This window comes from Ailuropoda melanoleuca, chromosome 2, assembly GCF_002007445.2.
Source record: "Ailuropoda melanoleuca isolate Jingjing chromosome 2, ASM200744v2, whole genome shotgun sequence".
NCBI lineage: Eukaryota > Metazoa > Chordata > Mammalia > Carnivora > Ursidae > Ailuropoda > Ailuropoda melanoleuca.
Window position 1 is genome coordinate 95,492,173 of NC_048219.1, and position 23,411 is coordinate 95,515,583.

Genomic DNA, 23,411 nt, shown 5'->3' on the forward strand with positions numbered 1-23,411 from the left:
TTAGTCCTCGTGATCCCAGAAACCTGGAAGAACACTGCTCCTGATACTACTTTTTGCTACTCAGGTCATTCTCTATTATTTCTTACTGTATACTACTATTCAGTCCCATGATGAGAAGCATAACCCCATCTTTCTAACTTGTTCAAAGGAATACATGTATTAAATTATCCATGACAAATTCTCTGCTTAAGGGAAAACTGCACTTAGAGAGTTTTGAACTGGTGGCAGGAATTTATTCAATTCATGAAAGATCTTAGTTTAAGTAACAAGAATTATATATTTGCTTCTTTATCTGATATGTAGTTTGCAAATGTTTCTCCCATTTCATAGATTCCATTTTTATTTTGTTAACGGCTTCCTTTGCTACGTACAAACGTATTTAGTTTGATGTAGTCTCATTTGTTCATTTTTATTCTTGTTGTTTGTACTTTTGGTGTCATAGCCAAAAAACTGTTGCCAAGACCAATGTCAAGGAGTAGCTTCCCTGTGTTTTTAAGATTTTTATGATATCAGGTCCTATGCTTAAGTTTTTAATTTATTTAGAGTTAATTTTTGTGAGTGGTATAAATGGGGGCCCAATTTCTTTCTTTCTTTTTTTTTCTTTTTGCATGTGGCTGTCCAATTTCCCAGCACCATTTGTTGAAGAGACTATCCTTTCTCCATTGAGTGTTCCTAGCTCTCTTGTCAAATATTAATTGAACACATCTGTAGGGATGTAATTCTGGGCTCCCCATTCTCTTATATTGGTCTATGTGTCTATTTTTTGTGGCAGTACTGTACTGTTTTAATTACTAGAACTTTGAGGAAATGGGTGGATATTGTTTAAGGATGCCCAATGTACTGGCATGAATGTGAATGAGCTCATGACCCAGACCCTCACCAGCCATTTGCCACCTTTTTACATAAAGGAGATACAGGCCATAGGGCATCAAGGAGCATATATGATAAAATTCTAAAGTGTCATTTCACAGACATAACAATGTATTATGGAGGCTAGCAAAGCATGTCTCAAACTACATTGTGAATTTAGGTTTCAAGTCTATCTTCCCATAAAGCTATGAGATCTCCCAAAATATGAAGGATATCATTCATTCTTATGTTCAAATATATGCCCAGTTAGTTCATTGCCAGCCACAGGGGTACCTGCCCAGAAGGATAACATACTGCCTAACTCTAAAAGCTTGCCATTGTTTCAGGGAAAATTGTGTCCAGAAGAATGAAAAATGTCTCAGGCTATTATAAGTATTCTTGAGATTAAAAGTAAGTGAGGCTAGGGGCACCTGGCTGGCTCAGTCGGTTGAGCGTCTGCCTTTGGCTCAGGTCATGATCCTGGAGTCGGGCTCTCTGCTCAGTGGAGATCCTGCTTCTCCCTCTGCACCTCATCCCGCTCATACTCTCTCCGTCTCCCTTTCACTCTCAAATAAATAAATAAAATTTAAAAAATAAATAAAAGTAAGTGAGTCTGTCCAGAGAACTGGTGGGGGCAGGGCTGGGAGTGGATGTTACAGAAGTTTGCTCAGCAAAGACTGCAATTTTTTCCTTGAGAATGGACAGGTCTTCAGAAGTCTTTCATCTTCAGACAGCCAGAGCCTAGGCTGCCATCAAGCACTTTCTAGGATTTCAGGAAATCATCGTCAAGTGATGAGATAGTTGATCACCACCATTTGTTTTCTTCCAGGTTCTTTCTTCCAGCATTTCCAAAGCAGCTCTTCTATGCACACGTAGTGATCCAAATGTGAGAAGTTGCAAATTATAAGATTAACACACACACACACATTCAATATGACCACCACCAGTATCAACAACAAGAGAGAAGAAAAAGAGGTTGCACAAAGTGCTAGCACAGTGGTAATGAGAGGATGCTCTAGACCATTCTGTATCTGCATCTCTGTTGTGAACTCTTTTCTAGTCATCACCCCAGAAAGCCCTCTATGAATCCTCACCCTGAGTCTCTCTGTGACCTGCTGGTTTGTCTTGCTCTCATTTCAGAAGCTGTAAACTGTTTACATACAGACCCACAATTTAATTTTCCTTCATATTTTTCTCTCATTTTATCTGATTGCTATTATGATGATGATCATTATTATTATTAATAATAGCAGTAATTATAGATGATGTAAGCTGTTCTGTTACCATGGAGATCACCACTCAGAAGAAAGAACAAATAAAAGGAAAGTAAAAAAGGAGAGAGAGAGAAGAAATAACTCTGATTAATAAGACCTCATTCTACACAGATATCTGTCTCTTTACAGGGCCAAAAAAATGTGCAATTTTTTCTATCACAATGCTTGGGAGGAAGGGAAGTCTACAGATTGTCAATACCCAGCTTAATTGAACTTAAATCACTGTGGGGAGCTGCTTATAGTCCTTTGAAAAGTGTGCCAATTCACTTATGCTCCTATTGTAATAAAGCAAGTCTATATTAAGGTCCCTGGGGTCACTTGTGGTACAGTTATCTATGTTGACAAAGTGAATTTTCTGTGCCAAGGGTAAAGACAGCTTAAATAATCCTCAAACCACTGCCTGTACCACTCATTTGACATCTACGCCTGTACAGCCTAGTGACATCTCTTGTCGTTCTGCATTGATAGTTATTTAATTTTTCATATGTTTGTACCTTATCTCTCCATTTAAATCACAGGCAATGACTACTGAGTAAATATCAGCTTGGCAAGGGCTTCTTTGGTTAATGGAGGCAGATGCAAGGGAGAAAAGAGAGGGCACTGGGATCCGCAGACTCAGTCGACACTACCAGCTCAGATTCCTGAACACTCGCAGAGGCCCTTCACCTCCCCAAGCCTCAAGTCTTCTCATCTGCAAACTGGATATAACCCACTGTGCAGTGATGATGTAATAAAAACACACAGGGGGGAGTTGAGCACAGAGCCTGGGTACCAGACAGAAAATCAAAAAGTCCACTGCTCTCAGCCCTCCTGGTGAAGCCACTCAGGGAGCATCTGAAAGGATCATTTCATTATCAGAAAAAGTTATGGGAAGCTGTGCGGAGGGGGTCAACACCATGTTCTCCTCAACCTGCAAAGGGAAGAGGGATAATTGTTGTATAACAATTTCCAACACCTTTAAAAGGCTTCAAATTCCCACAGGAGCTGTTTTATTCCCAGGTGGATCTATCAGCTGCCTGTGCGAGAACGCACTCATAAGGCGCTCGCTAAAACCACTGCAGACGCGGCTGCTTTCAGCCTCTGGCCTTCTGCTGCTGCGGGGAGCACATTACCGGTTTATGGGCCCTACTGGGGCCCCCGCGCACCATGCATTAGCTAGAACGCAGACACCGCAGCTCAGGGGGCGCGGTAGCGCCGGGGACCAGCTCCTGCCCATTACTGCTCCTCCACCTGCCTGCGCAGGCCACGCTTTACGACTTCCCAGACAACATACTTGACTGTGATTTATTCTCCTACTTCGCTGGAGCCTTTACTTTTTATGTACCTTTTTGGGGGTTATTTTTCTCTTGCTTTGCTTTAAAATAGGTGGTATGATCACAGAGACCTGGGAAATCTGTTTTACGTTCGGGGGGCGGGGAGAAGTTGACCAGACTCCACGCACATTGTAACATACTTGATGGATTGTTATTCACTGGCTTATTCAAGGAAAATGTATTAAATGTCTGGAGGGTGCAGAATATTACATTAGGGACCGGGAAGGTAGGACGAAGGGTACGAGGTTAAATGACACTCTGGACCCCGAGCTCAAGGCATTCAAGGGTGGTCCTGGGAAAGAAGTTCACATGGAACCCCAGAGCCTGGCAGTGTGGGGCATAGGGGCAGGTGTGGACAAGCCAGGTACGCCTGCCTTCTGGGGAGGGGAGAGAAGAAAGGAGCCTCCGTACCAAAATCGCCTGATGGGAAGAGGGCTATGGGGCTGGTGGCCAGGCTTTGGTTCCTGTTAGAAGTATTTTTGAAGTCTTTAGGAGTACCTTAGTAGCAGGCACTGTTTTTGTGCATTCTGAGGAAAAAACTGGAACTCATGAAGATCTAAATCCAGTTCCTACATCTAGTACTTACCAGCTGAGGGATGCTGAACATGCTTGTCAACCTCTCTGAACCTCTGTTTTCTCAAAATACAAGCGAGAAGTGATCTCTACCTCACACTTCATCATGTTGATTCAATGATATACACATTGAGACAAGATAGCCCAGTATCTGGGACACAAGTACAGAATAAGTAGTTTCCATCCCTTTGTTAAGAAGAGCTAAAGTAGCCAAGATTGAATTCAGGAGTTTGGAAGGGAGAGAGCTAACTGTGAAGGTCTTCCCATAATCCTGAGAAGGGCTACCCAAGGGCAGCATTTACATCTCCTTTTACAATGTCACAAAGGAAGACAAGGCTTCAGTAAATCTCAGACTGTCTAATACTCAGTTTCAAGGATCTTATATTCTGGTTCTAGAGGTGATTGACAAAAAGAAACTCAAAGAGGAGCATGGAATGATTCATCCTTCTTTCAGCAGACATCTCTGCTCTGGAGCTCATCACAGTATGAATGATATTGCCAGAGCACCGGTGTCTTCCCCAGTGGGAAGCCTCTTCTAACTCCACCAGCATCCGGTTCTGGTCTTGCTCAAGAACCATGATAACAATTTGTTTACTCAAATTTCCCTACTAAACTGTAAGCTCTACAAGGCAAAAGATGATCTTATAAATATTCGTATGCTGAGCACTTGACCCAGAGTGGGCATTCACTTAACATGGAACTAAACATCAAACAGAATGCCAAGATCTCACTGACTCTAGTGACAGCTCCTGAAATCAGCAGGAAAGTGATATAGGATGGCAAAGTATGTTTAGATATGTACTTGAAATTCTGCTCTGCAGCCCAGAACATCTATTGCAAGAACAGCATAGTGAAGAAAAAATTCAGGGGTGTCTGGGTGGCTCAGTTTGTTGGGCATCCGACTCTTGGTTTTGGCTGAAGTCATGATCTCGCCATCATGAGATCAAACCCTGTGTTGGGCTCCACACTCAGTGGGGAGTCTGACTGGAATTCTTTCTCTCCCTCTCCTTCTCCCCATGCCCCTCCCCTCCCATGCTTACTCTCTCTTTCTCTCTCTCTCAAATAAATAAATATATCTAAAAAAAGAAAAAAATTCAAATATCAATCAGGAGGTTTCTGAATGAATAAAGCATAGTTAATTGGCACAGTGAGGTACTATGCACTCATAATAAAGACCACACAAGACCTTTCTAAACTGATTTATAATGTGTTCCAGTAAGTACCCTAAAATGACGGGATCAAGGCTTCAAGGTGCAAAAGACTATGCTACATTTTGTGCAAGAATAAAGAAGCAATAAAAAACACACACAGGAAGGATAAACCAATATAAATGATGACCTAGAGAAGATGGGTAAGAAGAAGGTGATTGCAATAGGAGAGTAAAACACCTTTGGTCAACCATATTATATATAATATAAACATAAAAGTATATATTATATAAATAGAAGTATATATAATATATATAATTAGCTTTTGTAACATGTTAATATTTTGCAAAGTTATTAAATATATAATTAAATGAAAAATATAAAGAGACTAACCCTAAAACTGAATAATTTTCTAAAGATTTATTTATTTATTTTAGATAATGAGAGAGAGCCTGCACTAGTTAGGGAAGAGGCAGAGGGAGAGAACCCCAAGCAGACTCCCCACTGAGCATGGAGCCCACCCTATGCAGGGCTTGATTTCAGGATCATCACCTGACCTAAAACCAAGAGTCAGATGCCTAACTGACTGAGTCACCCAGGCACCCCCTAAAATTGAATATTAAACAGAAACAAAAAGCCTAACTGTATATTAAATAGATAAAAGAACCATGAATAAGGAAATATTAATTCATGTAACTTTTTAATGCAGTATTCTGTCTAGCCATACATCCTTGGTAGACTATATTCTAAGAACTGAAATTAAAATTCAGTAATGTTATGCTTTACTTTTTTTTTTTTAAGATTTTTATTTATTTATTTGACAGAGATAGAGACAGCCAGCGAGAGAGGGAACAGAAGCAGGGGGAGTGGGAGAGGAAGAAGCAGGCTCATAGTGGAGGAGCCTGATGTGGGGCTGGATCCCATAACGCCGGGATCACGCCCTGAGCCGAAGGCAGACGCTCAACCGCTATGCCACCTAGGCGCCCCTACGCTTTACTTTGTTATCAGTAGTGATATGGCTGATGTGACTCTGAAACTATTTTGTGTATATTGTAAGGTAGAACAAATGAGTAATATATTGGTATTGTTGTGAAAGGTTCTCACTGTGAGAGAAGAGAGATATATATAGAAGAGACAATGATGAGGAAAAATCTAACAGTGCTCCATTTGCATTAGAGATAACCATAAGAAATCATAATTTAAGCACAAGTGTGCACACCTGCACACACACACACACACACGTTTTCAAGTTCTGTCCACGGAAATGGACTAGAAGTAACAAACAAACCTAACACCTAGATACTAATTTCCAAATACCATTTGCTGCAAAAATGTGTCTTTTGCCTCTTTGGGAAAACAGCTGAGTCTGGGTCTAAGCAAGACAAGTTCAAGATAATAACATCTGGAGCCAGAAAACAAGGAAGTACTCCAAGATTAATGGAGACAGGTAAGAAAGACATAGGAGCAGAATTAGTGGGACCATGACTAGCTATATTTGGGGCAATCTGAATATCAAAAAACATTATAATAATAGTAACATTTTAAAATGAAATGATTTATGATTCTAGAGCAACACAAGAGATGTGAGGCAGGGCAAGGAATAAAAAGCTTTTCTAAAAAAAAAAAAAGCTCTTTTGTAGAGAAGAATGCAGAATGACAGCTGAAAATGCAGAAGGAATTATAGGATTAGTAAAACAACATTTTACAAATTCCAGTGTAATAGCATAGGGGTCAGAGTCATTCCCAGACTGGGAGGAAATGTTGAGGAACTGGATATTCACACAGAATCTGCATATAACCCCACAGACAACTCAAAGATTATAAATCACCTTTACAATGCAGAGATCTGGCAGAGGTATTTTACCCAATCACATCATGTGCCTCCTCGTGGCATACACTGAAGAGGACAAACATCATCTACGAGGTTTTCTGCTGAAGCATGGCAACAATAAAGAAGTTATGAGAAAAAAATTTTTTTTTAAACTGGAACATTTTGCTTAACAACTGGCTGGTACTCTTCAAAAAGTTAATGATGAAAACCATGCAAAAGTGATGAGTTGGGGGAAGGGATTTTCTAGTTAAAACAGACTAAAAGGATATGACCATCAAATCCAACATGTGGACACTCCTTTAATCCTGAATAGACATACAAAAACAGATGCTGCTATAAAAGACACTGTAGGGACAAGACAGACTATATACTGGAGAGTTCTGACTGAATTCATGTTTATGTTCCTTTTTTTTAAATGTTTTTTTATTATATTATGTTAGTCACCATACAGTACATCCCCAGTTTCTGATGTAAAGTTCGATGATTCATTAGTTGCATATAACACCCAGTGCACCATGCAATACGAGCCCTCCTTACTACCCATCACCGGCCTATCCCATTCCCCCACCCCCCTCCCCTCTGAGGCCCTCAGTTTGTTTCTGTTCTTAAGCATGGTTTCGGTATTGTGGTTATGTAGGATAATATCTTTGTTCTTAATGATATGAACAGAAGGTCTTTAGGTTTAAATTATCAGTATGTCTACAACTTAGTTCCAAAAAGTTCAGGGGAAAAAAAAAAGAAGCATTTTATAACAGGAGGAAGGGAAGTGGGGGAAGGGGGAGAAAGAGGGAGAGAGACAGAGATGAGGATGGGAAAAATGTGCAAATGTGCCAAAATTTTAATGTTTGGGGAAGCTTGTGAAAGGTGTATGGGTGCTCATGTTAGTGTTCTTTCAACTTTTCTGTAAGTTTGAATACTTAAGAATAAAAACTTTAGGGAGAAAAAAATAATGCTTTGCACAGTACTTCACCTGTATTAAGTGCTCGCAGCTATTCTACTACGCTCTGACAAATTCATGTGCGTGTGCCTTATACCAACACACACATGGCTAAGGACTAATTAGCCAAATAATTATCAAATAGCAAAAATTAGTTTCAAATTCAACCATTCACACACGGTAGCACATCCATTTTCAAGTGCATATTTATTAATAATGTTAAATTCATTTTCAGGAGTGCTTTCAGTATATCAGGTGTTGTGCACTCGTAAGAGCTATTAGTTATTTGTATTACTTCATTCCCAGAAACCAGAGTCAAGGTTTTGGGGGCTATGGTGGTAAAAACAAGTAATAATAACTATCATGTATTAGGTATATAATGCCAGGCATTTTTTTTCTTGTAGATTGCATCAATTATCTCAGATAAGCACCTTAAAAATAAATTCTATTATTCATTACAGAAGAGGAAACCAAGGAACAGGGAAGCCAAGTAACTCAACTACATCACCCGAATTGACAAAACTAAGAAACACCAGTGCTTGGATTCAAACCAAGCCCACACTTTTAATGACCATGTTACATTTGGCACATGTTTGTCTCTTATGTGAATTGGAGGAGCCATAAGAATTGTGACAGGCAAAGAAGCTTCATAAGAGTAAGGGATGAGAGCTTGGTCTAAAGAAGTTGGTGAGGGAACTATATTACAGAAGAACAGAACCTGGAACAAGGTTTGACGGTGGGACAGAACACTCAGAGCTGGCACTCTTAAATCCATGTGGAAACTGTCTCAGTGGACAGTCTAACTAGTCAATGTCTCTTACCAACTTCTCCTTGAGAATACATATAACATACTCAAACACCTGCATACTGAGAACACAAGGCTGATGGGTGCTCCCTTGACTTGAATAATAGGAAAAAGGCCCCTAGTGAATGTCTCCTCTGATTCACCTACTTTGAAGAGAATGAAATCTTGCCTCTTTTAATCTTTGAAATGTTTGGACTGACTTCAATTCATCATCTTTCCCTAGAATCCTGAGCTCAGAGGAAAAGTGAACAAGAGCAAGCAAGCTTTCTGGGAAGGATGTTTGACTCCCATGTGTTATTTCACTCTTCCAGAAAAGGAAAGTGTCCAGCCCAATGGTAGCACTGCATCAGAATACACAGGTGAGCCAGGAGCCCTCAAACAAGGCCGAGGGTCCTTAGGCACCTGTTCATTACATCTCCACTTCCATGACCCTGCTGAGCTCAACAGGACTGATTTTTTCTTCTCTTTTTCCCTCTCTGCCCAGCCTTGGGACACCTATCTTTCAAGGTCAAACCTAAGTCCCATGTCTCCCACGAAGCCTTTCTTGATCACTCTTGTCTCTGAATTCTTTCAGCATCAAGATCCTCCTCCTATGATGATGGTACTTGCTGATGATGCTTCTATTTCAGAAGCTCTTTGAGAATGCCACATACTGGATTGAGTGTATGAAGCACATCACTCATTTAATTTTATTTAATCTACACATCAGCATATTGATGTAAGAGTAACTGATCATCCCTATTATACAGATGAGGAAATTGAGTGTCTTAGAAGTTAATGTGCCTGGCATTCCATGGCTGTCAAATCTACAAGATAATTGCATGACCTTAAATAGAATGGCCTAGATAAAAGTGCTTTAAGAGCTAGAAGTTATATATGAGATCCTTGGGCATAGAGGTTAGTGGCTTACAGTAGCTTGTACAGCACTGAGCACAAGGAAATATCAATCAATACTGGTTGATTGGACTGTGCCTGATCCCCACAGCACTAAAAAGAGGGTTTCGCCAGGTCTCTGTAACAAAAATGTGCTGCAAAAGGTCCACCAGGAAAGCATCAGGATAGGCTCTGTGTTCAGGTCTTGAGAAGAACTGTTCTTTTAGTTACTGACCGGGCCCCTCTTAGAAGCAGGAGTTGAATAAGGATGGGGACTTGGTAAGAGTTAAGCACTATGCTAATCACCTTATGGAGATATTTCCCAAAGTCTGGTATCTTTAGGTGCTTATTAAAAATGCTATTTCTGGGGCGCCTGGGTGGCACAGCGGTTAAGCGTCTGCCTTCGGCTCAGGGCGTGATCCCGGCATTATGGGATCGAGCCCCACATCAGACTCCTCTGCTGTGAGCCTGCTTCTTCCTCTCCCACTCCCCCTGCTTGTGTTCCCTCTCTCGCTGGCTGTCTCTATCTCTGTCGAATAAATAAATAAAATCTTTAAAAAAAAATAAAATAAAATAAAAATGCTATTTCTGATCACTGTCCTGAACCTACTGAATAACCATTGCTGGGGATATACTAGAAAATATAATTTTCAAACTTTATTACAGGTCATTCTTTGGGGAAATAACATTGAAGAACCTTTGTTTTATATAATTCTCATCTAATATTTGGAAAACTTTGAAGGGTGGGTATGATAATCCCCATTTTACAGATGAGAAAAGTGATATGAAGGAGATGAAGTGGATATTGTAGAGACTTCATTCCATCAGGGTCACTTCCTTAGAGAACTTTTCACTGTGATGTTGACCGATAGGCAAGAGCAGAACAGGCCAGGGAAAGACAGAGGGAGGGTCTATTTGGACACATTGGTCTTTCTTTGCCTGTGTCAACTGTCCTACAGACCCAGGGATAGGAATCACAGACCTAGCTCCAACTTCTGGCCGACATATTTCAACTTGTAAGAACCAGGACAAGTGATTCAGCCTCTCAAGATTTCAGTGTCCTGCTGTATAAAAAGGAAAGACTGGTATCTTCTTCACATCATTGCCAAGAAAACTGAATGATACCATTAATGTAAAGTGCCTAGTGTGGTGCCTCATATTAGTAGATGCTCAGTTAAATATGAGCTGTTTCTACTACCAAACCCAGCTCAGAGGGCAGCTCTTCAAGGACACCTTCTCCGACCACCATCCCCAGTGTCCTTGGACCCCTTGATTCAACCATTGACTTCCTTGTATTATTTCTTTTTTTATATAATTTTTATTTTGTTATATTAGTTTCCTTGTACTATTTCTGTACCATCTATTGGCTTCTATTTTATTTTCTGCACCGTGTGTAAATGATCTGTTTACAATATCTGTCTCTCTCCTCCAACTGTGTATTCCTTGAGGACAGGACAGACATTTATTTAGTAATTTTGGCACCTAACTCAGTCAGTTCCCGAAAGTTTATGTGAATGGCTTAATTCTGAATGACCAACTGAATAACTGAGTGACTGACTGACTCAAAGAATGAATGAATAATGTATAAGTAACTGCACGCATAAAAAATAAATGCAGAAGTAAATACATGAGAGAATTAATGAGTAAATAAATGAAAGATGAATAAAGAAATTCAAGAAATCAGTGAGTGGCTTAGTGAAGGATGTGTGTGTGAATGAGTGAATAAGCAAATGAATGAAAAGCACATTGCAATCACCCTCCCATCTTTTGTCCTGAGCCTTCTGTTCTCATCCATGTGGCTAGAGTCAACTGGCCATGCTAAATGGGTGTGTGAAAGGAATTTCTCTAAGTGCCTGTTAAAATTCTTGGCAATTCAAAGGTGACAATGCTTTAATTTCAGGGTAATGCTACAGCTTTATGACTTAGTAGTTTTATTTAATGGCCCAATTTAGCAGGAGATTATGCCATCTGCCACTCGCCCAGAGAGACCACTTTAACGCTCATGCATTTGACACAAGCAGATCTGCTCCCTAGCTTCGCCTAAAAGACCAGCCTTCTGGAAGCCCTATGGGGTCACCACACCTTGGCTGATAGCATAAGACATCAAACAGAGAGAGAGAGATACTTCAAAACAGTTTCATTCCTGTAAGCTGTTGAATTGCCATTCTTCTTCAGCCTAAAACAGTCCTCTGGAAAACAATTTATAGAAAGCAAATTGTCCCTCTGAAATATAAGCAACAATACAAGTATTATTCCAACTGATTAAACTGCTAGTGAGCCACAGCACATATGTCATCCATGAGTGAGTCTCTAGCAGGAAATGGTGCTTCTGCTACCCGGGAACGAGGACACAGCTTGTGGGCTCCTCCCCAGGATGAGCTGAGCCTGTGGCCCAGAGCCACAGTGGACATGTTTCCCAGGGAAGGGGAAAGAAGAGAAGGAGAAAGACCTACAGTCCCTACACTACTTGCTCTGCCAGTCTGTGACATTCTTTAAATGTTAGCTCATTTAATTGTGTACATACCAATCACAAAAAGCTGTTATTATCACCCTTCATATACAGAGAGGGGAACTGAGATACAAAGATTAAGGGTCTTGCCAATGGTCCCTAGACAATAATTATAATACATATTAATTATAATAATTTGAAGGATGAAATAAGCACTAGGAATTGTTCTAAGACTTTTAATTAATGCATATGAACTCACTTACCCCCACAACCATGCCCTTCAAAATTGTAAACCATGATTAAGGAGCTTGGAATTTGCACAGGTAGAAGAAGGGCATGGGGGCAGGCACAGTTAGACCTGTGTTTCAAAAGATCCCTCTAGCTGTTGTACGGAATATAAATCAGAGTGGGGAAGGCTGAGGCGTTGGGTGCTGTTTTCTTTTTTTACCACAATGACAGGGGATTATAAACTCTGTGGACTTGGGGGAACATATCTTAATCATTTCTATATTCTCAGTGTCTCTTTAGTGCCTGGCCCAAGCAGACAAGCAAAGCATACTAATTTAAAGTAAGAGAGGAAAGAGTGCTTCCTGGTCCTTAAGATCCTCTGGTAAGACACAAAACCCACAGACAAAGGAACAGCTTTAGGTCTGATGGCTATAATTGGAATCCCATTTCTGTTAGCCTCATTAACATATTTGCAAGGTAAAAACAATTCCAGTTACTTCACAGTGACGCGTCTTTAATCCAGTACCTAGCAGATATCCGGCACAATTGTATGCAGTCTATAATCAAATGACAAGTTTTTGGCAACCGTGCTTTTGCAATGATGGCTATCTACCTTATGATGAAAGACAAGCTTAAGAACTTGAGCCTCGATTTTTCTTGTAGAAGACTTTGGCAGGGAAGTTAATTCTTCCTTTTGGTGCCATGTACGTGTGCGTGTGTGTGTGTGTGTGAAGTGCAGTGTCTGTGCTAGAAGCCAGCAGGGGGATGGCAATAAGAGATATGAGGACAGAACTTTATTACAGATGTGCAAGACAGCAACAACTGAATTCTACTTCTCCTTGGTGTAAAATACAGCTGCCGAAAATTAACAATGTACTAAGAAACTCAGGGAGGGAAATTTTGTTACAAATTGGATCCGTGCAATGTCATGGGTAATTCTTGTTTCCTATACACTGACAGACCCTTGCACAGCCCATCCACAAACTACAAACTCTCAGACATTGCTCTAACTTTAAAAGCAAGGCTGTTAGACGTAACTGAATGGACACATTTCTTTCTTTCTGTCAATAGTCTGGATGATAATCTATTATCTGCAATCACACTGCACAATTATGTGCAGGAATATTAGAGAGACTTCAATTGCAGCTTCTCTACCTACTCCATTATGCATGCTTTGATGAGTTTTAATGAAAACAGAGCCTGCTGCCAAAGAAGGGAGAAACAGAGCATCATATTAACGAGTGATAAGATATGGAGACTTGTAAGGTGGTTTGCAAATGGATTATGAGCTATTTGAGAATGAAAAACAAGTTTTGCTTTAGAGATTTGACGAAACATTTCTTGTAATCTCCTTGCAATGCCTGATGATTGCTGTACAGGTCCAGATACACGAAATTGGCATTGTATCCATCAAGAGAGAAAATAAATGTGTTTTTGTTAGTGGTTCTAAACAAACAATTTTGCGTATCAATATGCAATTCTACTGTACAGAGGAAAAACAGTGTATGGCTGGGAAAAATCTTTTTTAACATGTTGACTAGGTGTCCTGTTAACATTAAAAATGGCAAAATGGAAACTGTGTAAAATGAGCTTAAATGTCAAGTTCTAAGGAAAACCTTGTCAGAATGCCCCACATTTCTAATTCTGCTTTATCGATGTTAGAAGCTTCCCCACACAAATGGTCCCTCCAGGCTCCTAGAACCTCAGAAGTCTCATGGCACCTGCAGAAGGAGCACGGACTTTATTGCTGGCGAAGGGAGACAGCTATCTTTTACAGCTAGGATGATTATACAGATATCATCTATACTAGGATAGCAGTGGGATAGAATGAGGGCATGATTAATAAACACACCAGGGTGTTTGGTTACCCAATTTCATGACCATTTGCTTTTTGGGGCTGGAAGTTTGCATATATATTCTAATCTTTACATTAATATTGAAGGCAGCCATTTTTAACATCTTCATTTCACTGATAAGGAAACCAAGATCCAGAAATTCTAAGTGACTTGTCCAAGTCCACACAGCTGGAATGTGCCAGCACTAGAATCTGAATTGCAGTGTGAATCCAAAACATTTGCTATTCTCACATGTCATTCCTGTGTTTTAAGAAAGGAAGGGATTTGGGGAAGGCCATCAATGGGAGGTCTTAGAGGCAATGAGGGAACATGTAGGCACTTACACTCTTGTATTTGTAGAAGACATTACATGTGGTAGAAATGACTCAAACCCAGTTAAATCGGACATTGAGGCAGTATCCACATTTCTAAACTGCTATTGATTTAATGGGACAGGACCTTAATCTAAGGTAAATTAGCAAGATTTAGGAAGAAAAAATGGGGAAAGGTAGAAATTAATCTTTAATTTGGCTGGGATTTCTCAGAGTTCCATTTACATTGAACTCATTGGAGCATGCATAAAGTAGATTCAGGATTCATCATACCCTGTCTCTCATTTTCCATCAAGAAGCTCAAAGATCCATGGGAACACACACCTAAACACTAGTGGTTACAATGTAATATGATTGTTGTCATGGTGAAAATATACAGAAATGAGAAGAGAGCACAGAGCAGGAGCACCTAAACTACAGGTACTCCAAGTCTATTAGGCCCAGTTGTCTAGAGAAAAAGAGCCAACAGGATGTGAGTATAAGTATCTACTCATATCTATATCTATCTAAGTCTATCATCTGTCTATCAATCAATTGATTGACCAATTTTAAGGAATTGGGTCACAAGATCATGGAGGCTTTGTAAGTCCAATGTCTGCAGGGTAAACCACAAAGCAGGAAACCCAGCAAAGAATTGCAGTAGGAGTCTAAGGGCCATCTGCTGGCAGAATTTCTTTTTACTTGATAGAGGTCAGTCTCTTTTCTACCAAGGCCTTGAACTTACCAATGAGGCCCATCCACATTTTGGAGGGTAAACTGCTTTACTCGCAGTTCACTGATTTAAATGTTAATCTCATGTAAAGAAAACACCCTCACTGAAATATTAATGATAATTTTTTACCAAATATCTGGGTACCATGGTCCAGACAAGTTGAAACATAAAATTGACCACTGTACCAAGGGAAGCAGGAAACACCTGAGAAGACTCATTCTTCTACCTTTAAACCCCAACTTCTTGCACAGATTCCTCAGGTTTTCACTGATTTCAACTACTTTCTGTGAGCTGGTCTTTCTCCATTCCTATCTTCTTTGTATTGATCCCAGTGCCTGGAACTCCTTCACTTCCTTATGGCACCTAATCCACTCTGCAAACCACCTTACATGAATTTTCTTCCAGCAACCTAATTCTGAGCCTGCCTGGACTTCTTGTTGTCTTAAATGCACACCTCTCTACTTGCCCAATTGGATTGACATAGCCAAGGATGACCACAAACTTCACATCATTGGCTAAAATTATTCACATCCAGGCCAGGAGAGTTTTACAACCAGGTAATGGCACGGGGCCCAGGTGTCCCTTTTATCAAAACATTATATTTTAGTATGCCATGGTTTCCCTCACTTATTTACCAACCGACTGACCTACCAACTTTTAGTTTGTTAGCTCTCTTTGTCCTTTGTTCATTTTGTGTTTCTTGCATTCTTTTTTTTATAATAATTTTTTATTATGTTATGTTAGTCACCATACAGTATATCCTTAGTTTCTGATGTAGTGTTCCATGACTCATTATTTGCGTAACACCCAGTGCACCATGCAGTATGTGCCCTCCTTAATACCCATCACCGGCCTAGCCCAATCCCCCACCCCCGTCTTTCTCTGCTTGACTTATTTCACTTAGCATAATCTCCTCCAGTCCCATCCATGTTGCTCCAAATGTTGTGTAATCGCTCTTTCTGATGGCTGAGTAATATTCCATTGTATATATGGACCACATATATATCAGCCCTTCTCTTCACTACATCTGTGTCTTTGGGGTAAATACCCAGTAGTGCAAGAGCATTTACCCAATAGGGAATCCATTCCATTTACAATAGCACAAAAGATCATATCTTATCTTGGCATTAACTTAACCAGAGACGTAAAGGATCTATATTCTAGAAACTACAAATCACTCTTGAAAGACATTGAAGAGGACACAAAAAGATGGAAAAATATCCCATGCTCATGGATCGGAAGAATTAACATAGTTAAAATGTCTATGCTACCCAGATCAATCTACACTTTCAATGCCTTCCTGATCAAAATGCCAATGACATTTTTCAAAAAACTGGAACAAACAGCCCTTAAATTTTTGTGGAACCAGAAAAGGCCCTGAATCATCAGNCAGAAAAGGCCCCGAATCTCCAAGGAACTGTTGAAAAGGAAAAACAAAGCTGGGGGCATCATGTTGCCGGATTTCAAGCTATACTACAAAGCTGTGATCACAAAGACAGCATGGTACTGGCACAAAAATGGAACAGAATAGAANACAGACACATCGACCAATGGAACAGAATAGAGAACCCAGAAATGGACCCTCAGCTCTTTGGGCAACTAATCTTTGACAAATCAGGAAAAAACATCCAGTGGAAAAAAAACAGTCTCTTCAATAAATGGTGCTGGGAATATTGGACAGCTACATGCAAAATAATGAAACCTGACCACTCTCTCACACCATACACAAAGATAAACTCCATATGGTTGAAAGACCTGGATGTGAGACAGGAATCCATCAAAATCCTAGAGGAGAACATAGGCAGCAACCTCAACGACATCGGCCACAGCAACTTTTTCATGACACATCTCCAAAAGCAGGAGAAACGNTGTGAGACAGGAATCCATCAAAATTCTAGAGGAGAACATAGGCAACAACTTCTATGACATCGGCCAGAGCAACCTTTTTCACGACACATCGCCAAAGGCAAGAGAAATAAAAGATAAAATGAACTTATGGGACTTTATCAGGATAAAGAGCTTCTGCACAGCCAAGGAAACAGTCAAAAAAACTAAGAGACAGCCCACGGAATGGGAGAATATATTTGCAAAGGACACCACAGATAAAGGACTGGTATCCAAGATCTACAAAGAACTTCTCAAACTCAATACACGAGAAACAAATAAACAAATCATAAAATGGGCAGAAGATATGAACAGACACTTTTCCAATGAAGACATACAAATGGCTGACAGACACATGAAACAGNATGTTCAAAATCATTAGCCATCAGAGAAATGCAAATCAAAACCACTCTGAGATACCACCTTATGCCAGTTAGCATGGCAAAAATTNCCACCTTACGCCAGTTAGAATGGCAAAAATAGACAAGGCAAGAAACAACAATTGTTGGAGAGGATGTGGAGAAAGGGGATCCCTCCTACATTGTTGGTGGGAATGCAAGTTGGTACAGCCACTCTGGAAAACAGTGTGGAGATCCCTTAAAAAGTTAAAAATTGAGCTACCCTATGATCCAGCAATTGCACTCTTGCATTCATTTTTTTTAAAGATTTTACTTATTTATTTATTTGAGAGAGAGAGAGTGGGAGAGTGGGGGGAGGGGCAGAGGGAAAGACAGAATATCAAACAGACCTCCCTCTGAGCTATGAGCCTATTGTGGGGCTTGATCCCATGACTCTGAGATCATGAACTGAGCTGATATTAAGAGTTGGATATTCAACTGACTAAGCCACTAAAACACCTCTCTTGCATTCATCTTAATCTCACTCCCATTTAACCTGCAAAGGGAGGCCCTTTCTACTTCAGGTTGGAATCTATTGAACAAAACCATGCTTCATATATTTGCATGCTCTGCGGATTTCACTGATAGCTCTTGCCTCACCACCATCCTTGATCCTTGATGAATTCTAATCATTTGTTGCCCCAGACTTCTTTGCACAGTTCTTTAAACAGGCTAACATTGATATTTTCCATTTGCCCCCCACCAATGTATTCCCCATCTGTCTGCTGCCTTCTCTGTGCCCAGGAAGGCTGATGAAAAACGTTACATCAACGATTGCTCTTGCCTTCTGAATTCTAGCTGGGTTTGTTCAGTGGAGTCATAGGGGAGGAACAAGGAGAGATGGAGCACTCCCCAGGCTCCTAGTTAGCTATTCCCACACAGGAGGTCATAGTTCTCTCAAGGCACAGCTTCTCCACATGCTACCTTCCTTCCCGCTCTGGCAACACTTCCTCCCTTCACCAGCCCCTCTGTTACTAGCTCTGCTCTATGGTCCTCTTCCCATAATTTCCTTTTGTAGGCTCACATCTTTGTAAACAGACCCTAATTTGAGCAAGCCCTCTGAGTGGTCCACTGTCCTCAAGATAAGAGAACAGTGCTAAAGGCAATGCATGACAGAGAGTGGCATCTTCTGGCTGGTGCTCAGAAACTGGTTCATCTTTCATTCAGGGACAGTTAACTAGTCTGCATGCTCAACAACTGTCTATAATAAAACATTTCTTCTTTTCCCTGGAATTGACTTAGTAGACTTCCCTGTTGGGAAACTACAGTTCAGATTATGGACCTTCAACAGCTTTTTTTTCCTCAAGTAAATGTGATCCTTTTCTACCCATTCAGTTTGATGAGTTTCTCAGTGTTTTAAACCCGCAACTCATCTTGGTGAGTTTGGTGGCCCCCATAATTATGCAGGCTCACGGAACCATTGAACTTTGTTCCTGACATTCATTTGCTCTTCCTGGAAATACCCTTCTTTGCCTGTTCTGGACAGCTCCTACTCACCCTCCAGTTCTTAAGAGATATGCATTATCTGCCTGCCCCAAAGCCCTTCCACTGTACAGGAGGCTGGGTGAGGTGTCCCTCCAGCGGGCTCCCAGAACACTATACACACGCTGTCATGATCCTTATATTACAATTGCTGTTGTGTTTTCTCCATGATTAACCTGTGAAGGAGACTGAAATGATACCATCATGGGTTGAATTCTGTCCAAAAAGGAAAGTGGAAGTACTAACCCTTCACACCTGTGAGCATGACTTTAGTTGGCAGTAGGTTCCTTGCAAATGTAATCAATTTAAGATGAGATCATACTCCATTAGGGTGGGTCCTAATCCAATATGACTTATATCCTTATAAGAAGAGAAGAAAGAAACACATGAGAGGAGAAGGCTACATGTGACTCTCTTACATGGAAGCAGGGTAAGAATCTGGGAAAGCAGTCACTGAAGTGCTGCTGCTAAGGCCTAGGAATGCCCAAAGGTTAGGCAAGCCAGCAGAAACCAGAAGAGGCAAGGGAAGATTCCCTTCTATGGTTTTCAGAGGTAGCATGGCCCTGCGGCACCTTGATTTTGGACTTCCGGCCTCCAGAACTGTGACACATACACTTCTGGGTATTTTTAAGCCACTTAATTTGTTATAGCAGCCTGTAGAAACTGATGCAAACACTACCTTGTATCCTTAGCAGTCTGTACAGTGCCTAAAATGTGCAAATTTATATTGAACTGAAGGGAATTATAATTCATAAAGAGATGTTAGAAGTAGGTCAGTTGTGCATTCCTGCAGAAACTTTTTATCTTCCTCACCCATAATTTCACTAAACACTCCACAATGGGTCTTCCCTCGTCCTACCCACTAGTGCGTTGGTGAACCAACTTAGAACACAGCATGGGGTATGGCAGGCACACTGTCAAAATATGTAGAGGTTTATATTCAGTCCACATTATAAATAAGCCTAGTCACCCCCCTTAGCTTACTCCCATAAATTGGGATACTGTACCCATGAAGCGGTCATGCTGCCTTCCAGTGAATGGGGTCATTGCTTTGTGAGCATTTGGGGAGCTTATCTCCCCAAGATTACCCTCTGCTAGGTGAGATCCACAGCCATAAATATCCTGGGAGGCGTAAGGTGACACCTTGAGTATAGGAACAGGAAGCTAATGTCCCCCCAGGGCACATTGTGAAGACAGATGCAGTTGTGATTCAAATTTACTGTTTTCCAATATAAAACCTGTCCTTCACCCTCATGACATCTATTTGCAATTATCTATAGGTTTCTTAGGAGAAACGTCCCCTTTTCTGTCAAACCTCAAATGATCTCTCAGGGAATTCTAAATGAGGAAGGCCTGTGAGACCACCTGACCCCAGATCCTTATTTTAGGATCCCAGATCTTATTTATGTGCAACTAGGTCAGGGGCACTCAGCTGACTGGCACGAGGTGCAGAGAGAGAATCCAGGTCCCCCGCCTTCCGGTGCCATTTACACTCTCTGTGTGATTACCCCAATAATGCTGCTGAAAAGTGCAGAGAACAGCAACTTTGTGTCCTCAGAACCTGGAGTTAAGAACAGAAAGAGTCTCCCTCCCACCACACCTCACACTGTTCTGTTCCCTCTTTTCTGGTTGCCCGTTCCCTCTCTTCCTTCTCCTTCCCTCCCTTCCCTGGGCCACTTTGTTACACCTTCACTGGTGTCACAAGTCATTCATATTTAAGACCATTTAACCACTATAAATAGAATAATACGTGTTTGATTATCATTATATTTATGTATTAAAAATATGTGTCAGTTAAATATAAGAATTAGAGAATTTAGCCGATACCGAGGTTTGCTTTCATTTCTACAGTTCTTTTAGAAAAACAAATACAAAACAAAAGGAAAACCTACATCTTGCAACTGCATGTAACCAAAACAGCATATGTAAAAGAAATGCCCAGTCATGCGTAATCAAGCCTGTGACCTCCAGGACACAACTCCGAGGTCCCTATTTCTTCAGTATCACATCAGCAAAATAACAACCTTTAAATACAAGTAAGTATTCCTCTTTAGCCATTCCTGGACAAAATATTGTACATAAGCCCCAAGAGAAGTCTTTCCAAAAAGGCAGGGAACACCATGTAAATGAGACCTATGAATCAATTATACCCTCCATGTCACTGTGCTTACATTATTTTGAAGAGTTTAATAATTTTAAGCCATATTTAATGTATATATTTTAATCTCAAAATATATTTTAATGATACAAGGGCAAGTCTATGCTTATCTATTAAATTCAAGATTTTAAAATATATATTAAAAATATATACATCCATAAAAGAAAGACACATATACACTCACAGAAAAAAAAAATCCCAAGGAAATCCTAACAATAAAATAACAATGGCAATCTGTAGATTGTGGTTTAAAGGTGACTTTAACAATTTCTTCGGACCTTGCCTTTTTCGTTAAATTTTCCATAATTAATATTGACTTATTTTATAACAAAAATAAAATCACTGTTTAAAGCAAAACATAAGCAATACAAAGTATCCAATTAATGTTTGAGGGATATAAATCATTACTGCATCAGAAGGTTTTGTTTGCTTCCTGAGTCTTGACTATTAGTCCTGGTATTTATTACCACAAGCAAGTCATGAAATTCTCATATTCTCTTTCCTTCTACGTAAGACAGAGATAAAAATTTCTATCTCAGGTTTTTACTGTGAGGAGTGCAAGGGGTGGTATTTGTAAACTCTCAGTTCAGCTCCCAAAGTGTTAGGAGCCAAATGATCACACCTGATCACTCATCAGTGGGCATTGGTCCCCTTGTCCTTATCACTTCTTCTGTTTTTTGGTAAAGTGTTGACCAGGGACAGTTTGCATCAGAATCACTTAGGGGACTCACTAAAAGGGCATTTACTGAATTTGAATTTCTTAAGCTACAAAGTCTGAGTTTTTAGCAAGAATCACTGGAGCTCCATGTGTTAATTACGTCTTGAAAATAATCAAGATCCACAGATAAAACTAGTTCTTCAACTATAGCTTAACACTATAGGTTACCATAACGTAGAAAAGAAAACAGTTTCACAATTTCTAAATATGTTATAGGGCAGCTGAGAAGTAGCCAGCATACATGCAGTTTGGAGAGATGGAGTATCAAGGAAATGCAATGAAATGCATCTAATTCTGTTTAACTAGCATCTCCTGCAGAAGAAGTGTGGTTTGTATCCAGATGAACAAATCGCTAAGTGCCCATAATCACCAGTTTTGCAATGGTTTACTTGCATTTCTACCTGTGATAGCGTATGACATTTTTCCTGATATTACTGCCTCACAAATGAGAGTGGCTGCGTCTTATTTCTCTGCATGTCCTCAATGCCCAGGCCAGCCTGTGGCTACAGAAAGAGTTCGGTGAATGTGCTTGCCTTGTTGCAGGGAAGCCTGAGGCCGGAGGACTCAATGAGCCTTAATGTCCCCCTACTTTTCTGTTTTATTACATGATTCTGTTGTCATTTCCAAAGGCCAGTGCTTGAAACAAACACACAAAAATGTGTATGTGCCAATTAATGACACTCACAATGGAGAGGGTACTTGCATTGCTGTATTTTTAAGGAACTATCACATTAGATTTTGGCTTTGTGGAATTATTTTTCAAATAACTTAGTGTTCACATACTGTTTCTAAATCCATGCAATAATTAATTCTTACTATGTCTTCCTGCACTTGAGAAAGGCGTAGCCAGGAAAATGCAAATAGCTCACTTTTCTTACTAGGCATCTACTGGATAAGTAGCCTGGCCAATTTCTCCAGTACTCATGATTGTGTTTCATCTTCAACTCTGGTAGGAAAGAACTACTTTTCCCATCTCACTGATGAACAACTGAAGCTTAGAGAGCATATGGGATTCACACCATCCCCGGGGCCAGACATGAATCACCCTTTCCCACTTCCTGAGTCAGGGTTCCCTATTGATTTTGAGTTTTGTTTTTTGTTTGTTTAGTTGTTTTTCTTTTCTTTCTGCTTTTGAGTTTTAAGAGAGAAAATGTCCTTGGCAAGCTCTACAGAAAATGCTTCAGAGTTAATTCTTGGTTCAGCAGAATATGATCAAGACTATTAAATCTTCCTCTCTCATGAAGATAACCCAGCTGCTAATTTCTATTATTTACTTAAATACCAACACCCCTCCACAGAAGTTCGTTCTTTAAATTTTTATTTACACATGCCCCCTTCCAGTGGTCTTCCCTTTGCTGTGTACCATCATATAGCTAGGTTAAGTATGAGTGGGGATTCTGATCCTTACCTGTGATGTTGCAATACACTTGGAGGGGTCCCAGTGGCCCGCTGCCATCAGAGTCAATATAGAAGAAACCAGCCGTGTTCCCTTGGTGCCTGTACACTTCACAAGATTGCTCATAGAGGGCTGAAAAGACACAAAGACAGCAGAGATGAAGCTTTGCTTGACTCTGTATATCCGTTTGGAGGGATCAGTAACTCTTACTAATAT

The 23,411-nt window shown here is 40.3% G+C and overlaps 1 protein-coding gene across 1 annotated transcript in view; it reads right to left on the minus strand.

Annotated features, from left to right (window-relative positions):
• CNTNAP5 (contactin associated protein family member 5) overlaps positions 1–23,411 on the minus strand; it is an 820,239-nt gene that overhangs the window by 274,785 nt on the left and 522,043 nt on the right. The window contains exon 12 of the mRNA XM_034654380.1: positions 23,208–23,327. Coding sequence (XP_034510271.1) covers positions 23,208–23,327 — 120 coding nt within the window. The remainder of the gene's footprint in view (positions 1–23,207; positions 23,328–23,411) is intronic.